Source organism: Scyliorhinus canicula, chromosome 6 (assembly GCF_902713615.1).
Source record: "Scyliorhinus canicula chromosome 6, sScyCan1.1, whole genome shotgun sequence".
Classification (NCBI taxonomy): Eukaryota; Metazoa; Chordata; class Chondrichthyes; order Carcharhiniformes; family Scyliorhinidae; genus Scyliorhinus; species Scyliorhinus canicula.
In genome coordinates, this window is record NC_052151.1 from 162,633,650 (window position 1) to 162,645,345 (window position 11,696).

The following is an 11,696-nucleotide window of genomic DNA, read 5'->3' on the forward strand; positions in this document are numbered from 1 at the left end:
TCTCCAGGTGGATCCCAGTAGTTCCTCACCACTGCGGTGTCCGCCAACCTCCACATCACATGGGTGACCACCCTGTCCTCTGCCACCCCTGTCACTTCCAGGTCCCGCTCCTCGAAGGAGGTGATGATTCTCAAGTCCAGCCAATCTGGGCCCTCTCCAGCTGATAATGGGAGAGCTTTTCCTGAGGCGACACAGAGGGGGCATCGTTAGCCATATGCATGGTTCAACGTTGTGTTTGGGCGGGGGGAGGGGGGGGTTGGTGTGCAGTGGGGAACGTTGGTGTCTACTCACTCGTGCTGCCCAGTCAGTATAGGTTGAGCACGGTCACAGCGAATCAGCTGACGAGCCTTCATTTGGGGCGAGAAGCCCGTGAGGCCTCATTAAGTGGACCAATTAATGTTGAATATCGTTGCCGGTCTCGCTGGGCCGAGCACAGGGAAATTAGAAATTGTTGGAGAGAATCGCGCCCTTTATCTCCGAATATCATGTATACCTTCAGAAGAGGTACTGAGCAGAGTGGAGACTTTGCATTAGAGCAAAATTTTAAAAGGATCAAGAGGCAAGTCACTCAGGACAACTTTTGTGCTCTTGCTATTTATTAATCAATGGTATTAGGAGAAGCCTGAAAACATCAAACTCGTTTGCAAATGGTGGAACAGAATAAAGGGAAAGAAAGAATGAATGAAAAGGGCATCATCCACATGGAGAATGTGGCAGACCTTTGTTTTGCTTTAACGTGGGAGAACCACCAAGTTAATCTTGCCAGTAATGGCTCAACTAAACTGCATGACTGAGTGTCAAACTGTTGAGGGCAAATATTCCTGCTGTCAATTAATCTGAAATATGGCTGCAATGTGGCTGAAAAATGTGATAATCTTTGAAAACAAAGACAATTCATAATTCTATAAATTTGCATAATTTGAATAACAAATTTGGCAATACAAAATGATCAAATTCAATGCACCAAAGTATGGCAGCCGGTGTTTCTTTCATCTCCTCAACATGTTTAGTCAATATGAAATTATTACTCATTGGAATACTTTTAAGTGTCACCATTTCACTGTAACAGGACTTCTTGATATGCTTTAAACAATCTGGAACACAGCTTTTTGCTCCAGTGCAGTATAACTGTAGTGGTTGGCCTTTCCCCTTTTAAATTATAAACTGGGATGATGTATCAACTGTATAAACACGTTAATCATTTAATTTTTTATTTTCAGCTTTTCCACTCTAAACGTTTGTTCAAATATTCAAATTGTTTCAATTGAATGACACGCGTCTGTTTCCCATTTACATTGTATTACACTCAGCTTGATAGGAGGTTGAATAATATATTTGTTTAAGCAAGAGTTGAGTGAAGTTCAATAATAAGTGACCTTAATTTGCTGGAGCGGGGACTTTGTTGCATGTCCAGCCCTTTATGCTTTCAAGTTTGATTTTCTTTCCCCCCTGTAAGTTGCTGGTAGGTGGGAGCTGATATGCCAATGAGATATCTGGGCCCTTGGTCAATGAGCTGACCCCTTACACATATCCCCTTAAACATAAAAATTTAAGGATTGAAAGAGAAACAGCAGAATGATAGAAAAGGATGGTGAATTAAAATAAAATTAGGTACACGATGAGAAATAGAAACAAAAATTTGATAAAAATACAAAGGTAAAGCAAGATTTTTTTTTCATTTACAAAATCTCCAATGCAAATTTAATACCTGTAGGAATGACTCTCTCTTTCTTACTGATTGAAAAGAATCACTGGCTTTCTAGTAATAAATTCTCCCTTCGTATCCAAAAAGGTTAGATAGGGTTAGTGGGTTACGGGGATAGGGTGGAGGCGTGGGCTTAAGTAGGGTGCTCTTTCCAAGGGTGTAGACTCGATGGCCCGAATGGCTTTCTTCTGCGCTGTAACTTCTATGATGATAATTGGGAAGCTAAACAGTTAAAGACAGAAATTCTCCGGCCGCTGGCATACTCTTTTCCAGCCAGCAGCGCACCCACGCCTACGGTTTTCACGGCAACATGGAGTGGCTTCATTGGGAAGTCACAATGACTCATGGCAGGAAAGAGAATCCCATCGCCAGCGAACAGCGCACCGCTGAGAATCACACAGCTGGGGGACTGGAGAATCCAGCCCTAAGTTGTTCAGCAGAGAGATTGAGTGTATTTGCAGGAACATGAATCTTGTCATTAAAAAGGCACTTTCACCGTTACATACTGTAGCCATGCTGGCCACGCAAAATGGACACTGAGCCAAAGTAAAATGGAAGACAGAAGGAAAAGCCTGTTTAGTGAGAGCAGACAGTCTGCTCTCAACTAATTAGCATTTTGCAAGCAGCAAACCAGTTTCTGGCCAGGTGCAAGATCTCCAAGCCAAAGGTGTTAATGGCAAAGCGCTTAGCATTCTGATGAGGCAGCCCAGATCCAGGCACGAACAATGGCAACATTTCCATCTCAATGTAACACTTAATTGGTTGCGCAGACAGGATGGCACCAAAGTAACGAATATCGAAACCACCCCCCAACACCGAGGAAGGCCCTCGCATTGGAGGATTTCGAAGGTAACCGTTTGGAAACGCTCCAATCGGTACCGAAAGGTAGAGCCCGCCCAGAAGGGGGCAAGGACATTAGAGAGGGGTATAAAGGCAAATTCCCCACATAGCCCGGTCTGTTAAACCCGTGCTCCGGCTCTGACTGACATCTTGCATCCTGACTCCAGTCGTTGAGCACCAGCCGCCGAAACCGTAAGTTCAACGCTCGCTACGCGATCCAAGCCCACTAGACCCCCAGTACCAGAACGCTTGCTGAAGGCTGCAGTACAAGACCAGGACGAAGGCCTCGTTCTCTGACCTTGCCTGTTCCTGTTAGATAAGTATTCTGATCACTTAAGTTTAGTTATAGCTTAGTCTCTTAGTGTGTGCATGAGTATTTATTATAACTGTATAATAAATATTGATCGTTTGAACCTTACTAATCGGTGTATCGTCTTTATTACTTTGAACTTGACCTTGGAATACTTGTGACGGTGTCTATACGGCACCTGGCGACTCCAGAGCTGAATAAATACATAGAACAGAGCCTAGTAGTGTTAAGCACACGTCGAATACGGAGGCGTGTTAATACACTCCAATAAACGCGTTTTACAACCACAGTAAAACGTGCAACAATACTCACCATAACTTTCTGTGCTAAGTTTAATTGGCAATTACTACACAAGTGCCGCAATTTCTAAACACCTATGAAACTTAACGGGCATTGCAAATTATCTAGCAACCTGTGACAGTTTGAAATCCACAGGCATCTTTTCCTCCTCACCCAGTAACTGCACAATTTTGGCAGCAAAATCTGAGTGATGAAGTATGACTAGATTTGAGTGAAATTGAATAATGCTGGCTGAAATCTGTTTTAAACACAAAATTTTAGCACCAACCTATTCTATTACCGCTTCCCAATTGTCATCATAGAATTTACAGTGCAGAAGAAGGCCATTCGGCCCATCGAGTCTACACCGATGTACACCAAAAGAACACCCTACTTAAGCCCAGGCCTCCACCCTATCCCCGTAACCCACTAACCCCATCTAACTTTTTTGGATACAAAAGGAGAATTTATTAGTAGCAAGCCAGTGATTCTTTAACTCGTGCTTGTTAAATTGTTGCTGAAGTAGTAATGACATATTTTACCAAGTTTCAACGGTCATTTTTTGTCTTTTTCAATTTTCTTTTTCTGAAGTTAAAAATACAGATCCGAATAATTGATATGTGTCATTTAAGGAATACACCTATCATTGATTCATAGAACCATACAGCATAGAAGAAAGCTATTCAGCCTATTGTGCCAGTGCTTGCTCTCTGAAAAAGCTACTGTTAGTCCCATCACTGCTTTCACTCCATATCTTTGCTGAGCTTCCTTTTATAATTAGAAATTCCGTTCACTTTCAAACGTTACTATTAAATCTGTTTCATCCTTTCAGCCATTGCATCTCCTCCTTCGCTTTTTTTGCCAATCATTTTCGTTATGATCGCCTGCCCTCCTGCGACTAAAATCAATTTTTCCTGTTTGCTCTATCAAAACCCTCTAAAATTTCAAACATCTCCATTAAATCTTTTCTTGACTTTCTCTGTTCTCTGGAGAACAATCCCAGTTTCATTAGTCTCCCGTATATCCGATTTCCCCCATTCTTGAGACCATTCTGCTAAATCTCCACTGCATTTTCTCCAGAGCCTTGATGCCCTTCTAAAGTGTAGTGCACAGAATTGCACACACTGCCCTAGCTGAGGTCCAACTAGTGATTTATTAATCTTTACTGTAACTTCCTTGCTTTTGTACTCTCTTCCTTTAGCATCTACGTTGATTCAAACATTCCATGATTTATTTGTTAAACTACCTCATGAACATGCTCTGCCACCTTCAAAGATTTGCAAATGTGAATCCCCACTGTTCTCTTTTCCGGCAGCCACTTTTAAAATTGTGCTATATATTTCATGTTGCCTCTTGTCAATTTTTCTTCCAAAATGCATCTCTTTAAACTTAGCGCTGCATTAAATTTCATCTGCACAGTGCCTGCTCATATCTTGAAGTCTGCTTCTGTCCTCCCCCCTATATAATACATTTCCAAGTTTTGTGTCATCTCTACTTTTATTTCAAATCTCAAGCACCCCTCCTTTATTCCCATGGCCTCCAATTGGCAACATTTGCTGCACAAATGAATTGCATACGTTCTGGAAGGAACCAACGTGTATCCTATTGCAAGCAATTTCTATTTAAAGGCGATCAGCTCAGGTTAAATAACTGTAAGAGCACATATTGCTGTCAATGTCATTTCTCTATTTTCAGAATAACAGTTTAGAGAAGAAAGACAAAAAAGGCACATTTGAACTCGGGGTCACGTATATAAGGGGAAAGGACTTGGAGAACAGGTCGAGGAGACAGAATCGTGGGGTTGTCGGAGGGGGTGGAGAGCACGAAGCCGACAGTACTTTTCTCAGATGTTTTCCAAGTTTTCTGGGGGGGATGGTCTAATATCCCCTCCAGAGTTGCATCGGGCTCACCAAGTAGTCCGGCAGAAGCCTCAGGTGAATGAGCTCCCGCGGGCAGTGGTTATTGGATTCCACAGTTTCCAAGAGAAAGAGCGGATTCTGCAATAGGCCAAAGTGAACCGGGACCCAAGGTGGAGAGGAGTTGGCGAAGCGCCATACAGCTTTTAATAAGCAAATTCAGCTCTATTCGGGGGTTGAGTCAGGTTTGGAGTGACGTATCCGGCGAGGCTAGAGTGATCTTCAAGTCGAAATATCATTTTTTCAAGACGTCGGAGGAGGTGGAGGCTTTTGTCAAGGACTTGGACTTGATTGAATGGATTTAAAAAAAAAAAAAATTTAGAGTGCCCAATTAATTTTTTCCAATTAAGGGGCAATTTAGTGTGGCCAATACACCTAACCTGCACATCTTTGGGTTGTGGGGGCGAAACCCACGCAAACATAGGGAGAGTGTACAAACTCCACACGGACAGTGACCCAGAGCCGGGATCAAACCCGGGACCTCGGCGCCGTTAGTCAGCAATGCTAACCACTGCACCACCGTGCTGCCATTCATTGAATGGATTTGATTGGGACTTTAATAGGGACGGTTGGGAGGGGTTGGTTTTAGAGGGGTTGCAGTTTGTATCTGTTGTATGTTTGGGATTTGAGGGGGCTACGGTTGCTGGGGGATAATGGTCAGGGCAACGGAATGGGGAATATATGGGCCCCAGGGGGTGTTTATTGTAAGAGTGTTGGGTTTTGGTTGTTTTGTGAGGGCCACAAAGAATCCAGCACGAGTTTTCAGTATACAAAGAAATAACATTTATTTACAAATTAACATATATACACAACAGCAGCAACAACTTCCTTTGCTGCCAAACTCCTCTCTCTCTGGTTCCAAACTGGCCAGTTCTATTTATGCAGTGAGTCTGCTAATGAATTCTCCGCCTCCCTCATTCGGGAAGCTGAAACTCCCACAGGATTGTGGGATTGTCATTAGTCCCCAGCCAATGGTAAGCAGGCAGGTTATAACAGGTTGCTCATCCATAGCCGATAATGACTGGTAGGCATTGTTTTTCTTTGTTCTTTGAATATAGACTCTGGGTTGGGGACATTACCTTTGCTAGCTGTAAAGTTTCAGCCAGTGAAGGGGAGTGAAGTGGGGGAGGATGCGGCTTGTTGGACCTGCTTGAGCACAATTCAGTGAGGCTAGGTTATTTGTTTGGTGGAAGGAGGCAGGGGGAGAGAGGAAGGGAGTTGTTTTTCTAGAAGCTTTTTTCAGGGTTATCGGATGGGGGGGGGGGAAGCTGAGGGTGTTTTTTTTTTATTCTTCGAGGATAGGGGTATGTAAATTATATTTCATTTGTATGGCTTTGTTTATTTTGTGCTTTATAAAATGAAAACTTTAAATATATTTTTTAATAAGATGTATTTTTAAAAATGTATTTTATGGGATGTGGACATCACTGGCTGAGCCAACATTTGATACCTATCCCTAATTGCCCTTGAACTGTATGGCTTGTTCAGCCACTTCAGAAGGCATTTCAGAGTCAACCACATTGCAGTAGATCTGGAGTCACATGTAGGCCAGACCAGGTAAGGATGGCAGATTTACTTTCCCAAAGGACATGAGTGAACCAGATTTTTTTTACGACAAATGACAATGGCTTCATGGTCATCATTCGACTTTTAGTTCCTGACTTTATTAGATTCAGATTTCACCATCTGCCGTGGTGGGATTTGAACCCATGTTCCCAAAGCATTACCTCTGATCCCTGGTTTACTAGTCCAATAACAAGGTGAAGATTATAATGTGAGGCTGAATAAACAGATGAGGAAGAATGGAATAGAAGGACATGTTAATTGGGTTATAAAAAGAAGGATGGGAGGTAGCTGACGAGGAGTATAAATATCAGCATGGACCTGTTGGACCCAATGGCCTGTTTCTGTGCCATATATATTTTGTAATATGGATGCCGAATAAAATTTTATCTATGTAGCAGTAGATTAAACTATTTGCCTCTTATCAAGAGATTAACAGATTTCAGATTTTAGCGCAATATTTTACCTATTTAATGTTAACAATTATAGTTTAGATTGTCAATTTTTCTTTTTTAAATTCCAATATCCCAGATACAGAGTTATAAATGAAAAACGGCCTCTACTGCTTTGTAATTGGCATGCAGAGTCAGATTTTAAAACGCATCTTTCCATGTACCTGGCTTGGCAATATCCCTTGTTATTGATTGTTGTGAACTAATCAACATTGCAAGATTGAACGAGGGGTGCTTCCTGCACGTTTATTTTGTTTTACATTTTCCAATTAAGGGGAAATTTAGCGTAGCCAATCTACCTACTCTGCACATTTATGTGTTGTGGGGGTGAGCTCCACGCAGACATGGGAAAATGTGCAGACTCCCCACAGACAGCCTGGATCGAACCCGGGTCCTCGGCGATGTGACGCAGCAGTGCACGTTTTAATGAGAATAAATGTGACTGCAAGGAACCAGGCTCAAGATTAGAGCCGATCATAAAATAACACCTTTGGATAATACTTTTATCAATTAGTATTATTATTAATCGAATATTGCATGCAGTTACCAGTTCCAGCTTGCAAGATGAGTCCCCTTCTCCATTAGTTGTAATTGTTTGAAGTATGTTTTGAGATTTGTGGCAGTAAATTTCCAATCAGAATCTTACTATTTTGATGACATTCTACACAATAAGATGTTCAGAACTTATTACGGTTGGATTCAATAAAAGGATCATAGGCTTTGACTTATTTCAGTTCGTGGAAAGAAGATTGAGAAAAAAATATAATTTTGTTCTTTCAAATAATGAAAGACATGATTAATGATGTAAAGTTGTTCAGTTCACTTCACAAGGGAGAGTACAAAATTGATGAGGCGCAAAGCATGATGCAAATATTTTTTACTTTGATCTCTTCTTCCTGTAGTGACTTTTACCTGTTTCAGCTACTTTATGGACCATTTTTTCTACAGAGTATTTGTCACTTCCATAGTCATCTATGTAGTACAACTGATCTACAATGTGCTATTCCATTGCTGGAACTTGCAATTATCTTCACAGTCAAAACAATCTTCACTTAGGGTGAAATTAAGCTGTGTGATATTAGTTCTGCATGTCTCCCAGTCAATTATATTAATTAAAATGTTTTATATTTAAAAAGAGGTCAGTGAATAGCGGGAGAGGCCAAAAGCGAGATCTGTGCAGGGCGCCAAACAGTTCACGATGCAACTGGGCCCGCTCCCGTAGGCGAAATCGGGATTTCGCCGTAGTGTGGCAAAAACCAATTATCACCACTTAAACCCCATTTCTTTACCATTAACGGGAGTCACCCCACATCTAACAACCTCCTTTCATTCAGCGGCTACCCCAGCAAATGGTCACACTGGCGCCGATTACTACACCTTTTGAAAAGTGTGAACCTGCCGGAAGAATTTCTGTGGGGAGCCAAGGAGAGGAGTAGCCATCTTTCACAGGCAAAGAGTCCTGGGGTGCTGGGCCTGCCACCCATGTGGGGAGTGGGGGACCCAGGGCTTGAGGTGGGGAGTGGGGGACCCTGGGCTGGAGGTGGGGGACCCTCCGCAGGGATGGGCCACCATAGGAGAGTGGGTGGGAAGCGCTGAGAGGAGGCAGCTGCTCATGGCACCACCATGCCAACCCCTGGATTGTGCGTACCGGTTCCGGGGACAACCCTTGTCCCTGCCCGTCTGTTCCACCGTCCATCCATAACCACTACCGGCTGTCGAGGCCTCTGGCCGCGCTACTGAAGGCTATTGCTAATGGTGTCTACTAACTCGTGCTGCCCGCTGTAGGTCATTGACCTTCTCCCTGCACTGGAGGCCAGTTCTCCTGGTTGCACTTCCGGCGTTCACAGCCGCCACCTAGTCCCAGGCAGGACTGCCAGTCCTATGGCTAACCCTCCTGGTCCCTCGGGGGCACAGGACATCCCTCCTGGCCTGTACTGCGTCTTGCAGCCTCCCCAGGTCAGTGTCCCCCAAGCTTGGGGCTGGTCTCCTCGGTGCCATTTCGGTGCCATTGTTGCGAGCTGGGTGCGGTTGGCTGAGCAATTACTGCTCAAGTGCTGCTTGGTCTTGTTAGCGGTGAGCGCGGTCCCGGCAAATCAGCTCCGAGCCTTCATTTGCGGCGAGAAGCCATGAAGCTTCGTTAAGTGGACCAATTAACACTGAATTGCGTTGCTGGCCTCGCTGGGCCGAGCGTCGTGAAGCTCGCAGCAATTCCCGCTCGCTAACACACTTAGAAATCTTTCTGGAGAATCGCGCCCATCATCTAAAAGACTCACATGAGTCCCACCTCCAGTGCCACTGGTATCTATTGTAAAACGCATACTTATATTCTTCAGTATCAGAATTGAAGCTCGCAAGAGTGTTTCAACCTGCTTTCACAATCTTAAAAGATTGAAGAAAAGTTGATTTTTCCAAGTGAAAAGTAATTTTCCAAGTAAGGGCAACTTTACTTTGATACTTCAGTCATCATCTAAGTGGCAGGACAATGCGGTGTCTTCCTGCATCGCCATTCACCCTCCATTCCTCCTTGTATTCCCCTTTCCACCCCCACCCCACCTTACCTCACCGTCCCAAGCTGTGGCAAGGTTACAATTACTTGATCCAAACAATTTGTGCTGGATCAGGCACATTACTCTGCAGCTGTAGATCTACTTCATGTGGCTGTGGACTGGGTGGGATTGTGGATTTTGCGAGTCCATTCTGTTCATGTAATTATAATCAAATTTGTTTCCTGCCTTACAGAAAGTCCATGGGAAATGCCTTCAATAGTGACTGCAATACACTCATTTGAGGGACAGGCACCAGGTGATCTCAGCTTCCAAGCAGGTGATAAAATCACAGTGACATCCCAAACTAATTCTCAGTTTGATTGGTGGGAAGGAAATCTCCGAGGCAATGTTGGCATTTTTCCAGCCAACTATACATCTGTTTCTCAAGACTATTGACCGTGAATCTCACATTCCAAATGGTGTCCTTTGGTTTGTTAAAAGATTTATAATGTTTACTATATTGTAAGAATACATTTGATCCTGAAATATACACAACAAAATAGATAACCTGTAGTTATAACAGTAGTTTCCTATTCATAAACCAGAAGTGCTGAGCCTGTTGGACTCTGAAACAGGGGGTCTCACTACCCTCTAAGCTCCTCACTTTATCTGGTATCAATGACACAAAACAAACTATGGATACAGTTTCCACTTTATGTGGAAAACCTATATTTATCCACTGAGCAATGGTATACTCTTACAATACCAGTTTCTTAGTAAGGTCCACATGCAGCAACACGTTTCCGGGTGGTCGGGCTGCTGAACGGATTCTTCTGCAATACTTCCCGTGACTGAGTCATCCTTCCTGTCTGCAGCCACAATGCCCTTGAGAGCTGTAGCTTGATACCCTTTACTGACCCTGGTCGCTCAGCATAGAAGGTAATGTCTTAATCGAGTCATCCAATTGGATTATCAATCCCACCCATTTCTTGCCCTCAGAAGGGGTTGCCTCCAGATAGCTGCCAAAAATAGATGTGAGCCACGATTCGACCAATTAAAAGCTAAGTGCTGCCGCTAGTGGGAAAACCAGTGTGTTTCCCCCGGTACTGGCAGCGCTGCTGAGGTGGGATTCAATGGCACGTTGAAACTTTTTTGTAGAGGGAAAGGTTCTGCACTTGCTTTGAGAGGAGTGGGGCCTAAACGCGCTAACACTTCCTGATCTACACCCTGTTACGGACTTACCAAATACTTCCCTTCTCAGGGACCCCCATTTTAGACCCCATCCCTTGCCAGTACCAACCTGGTGCCTCTTGAGGGGAGGTCTTCACACTTCCCTCCAGGGTGCCGAAGAGGATCCTTCAGGGGAGTTGGGAGGGTGGGGGGGGGGGGGGGGGGGGGGGGCTGGAGGGGCTCAGGTTGACTGTCTTTCCGGGGATGGGGGTTGTTTGGCAGGTCTTCCCTCTGTAGTTTTAAAAATCATTAAACCACCTTTCAGCATGTCAAGTTGTAGTCAGGAAAGACCCGCTGGCAGAAACAAAGCAATTGACACATACCCGAGAGTGCCTGTAATCGGGATGTCTGGTGGTTGGCCATCACCCCATGGCATGTCCTTACATGTCTGTCTACATGTGTGTGTTTATCCTTGCCCAGCCTTTATTTGTTTTGAAATTCAATATAAGCCTCAGCATTGATGTCTTCGGTCAGAAAACGTATCCCTTTGCCCAATGTCCTAACACCCAGTTTTGAGCTGATCACACTGGTCCAGCTCACAAGTATAAAGATAAGACAAATTATCAAATTTAAAACAAAAAAGGAAAGATGGCCTTACAGCATGACAGAAATACACAAGGAGCAGGATTTTCCACTCCCCCAACCCCCTCCCCGCCCACCCCCACCCCACACACACACACGCACACACCACCGGGATTAACCGGTCCCCTTGACAGTCAGTGGACTTTTGACTGGCTTGTCTCATCAGGGTGAGGCCTGAAATTACCAACCAGAATATAAAAATGCCTCATAGGCCTGAGATGTTCATCAATCTTACATCATTGCCAAGATTAGGTTGCTCACCATTGACACTTTTATTACTCTGATATCTATTTTCTAGAACATGTTTATACAATTAAAACTGATGCTTTTTGA

At 43.9% G+C, this 11,696-nt stretch overlaps 1 protein-coding gene across 3 annotated transcripts in view; it reads left to right on the top strand.

Moving 5' to 3' along the window:
• Nucleotides 1-10,917, top strand: part of sh3yl1 (SH3 and SYLF domain containing 1) — a 209,407-nt gene extending 198,490 nt beyond the window's left edge. For 2 of the 3 annotated variants that reach the window (XM_038800374.1, XM_038800379.1), the window contains one exon: nucleotides 9,805-10,917. In XM_038800374.1, coding sequence (XP_038656302.1) covers nucleotides 9,805-10,007 — 203 coding nt within the window. In that variant the 3' untranslated portion in view covers nucleotides 10,008-10,917. The remainder of the gene's footprint in view (nucleotides 1-9,804) is intronic. The other variant, XM_038800377.1, reaches the window with a different exon arrangement.
• Nucleotides 10,918-11,696: the final 779 nt, after the last annotated feature.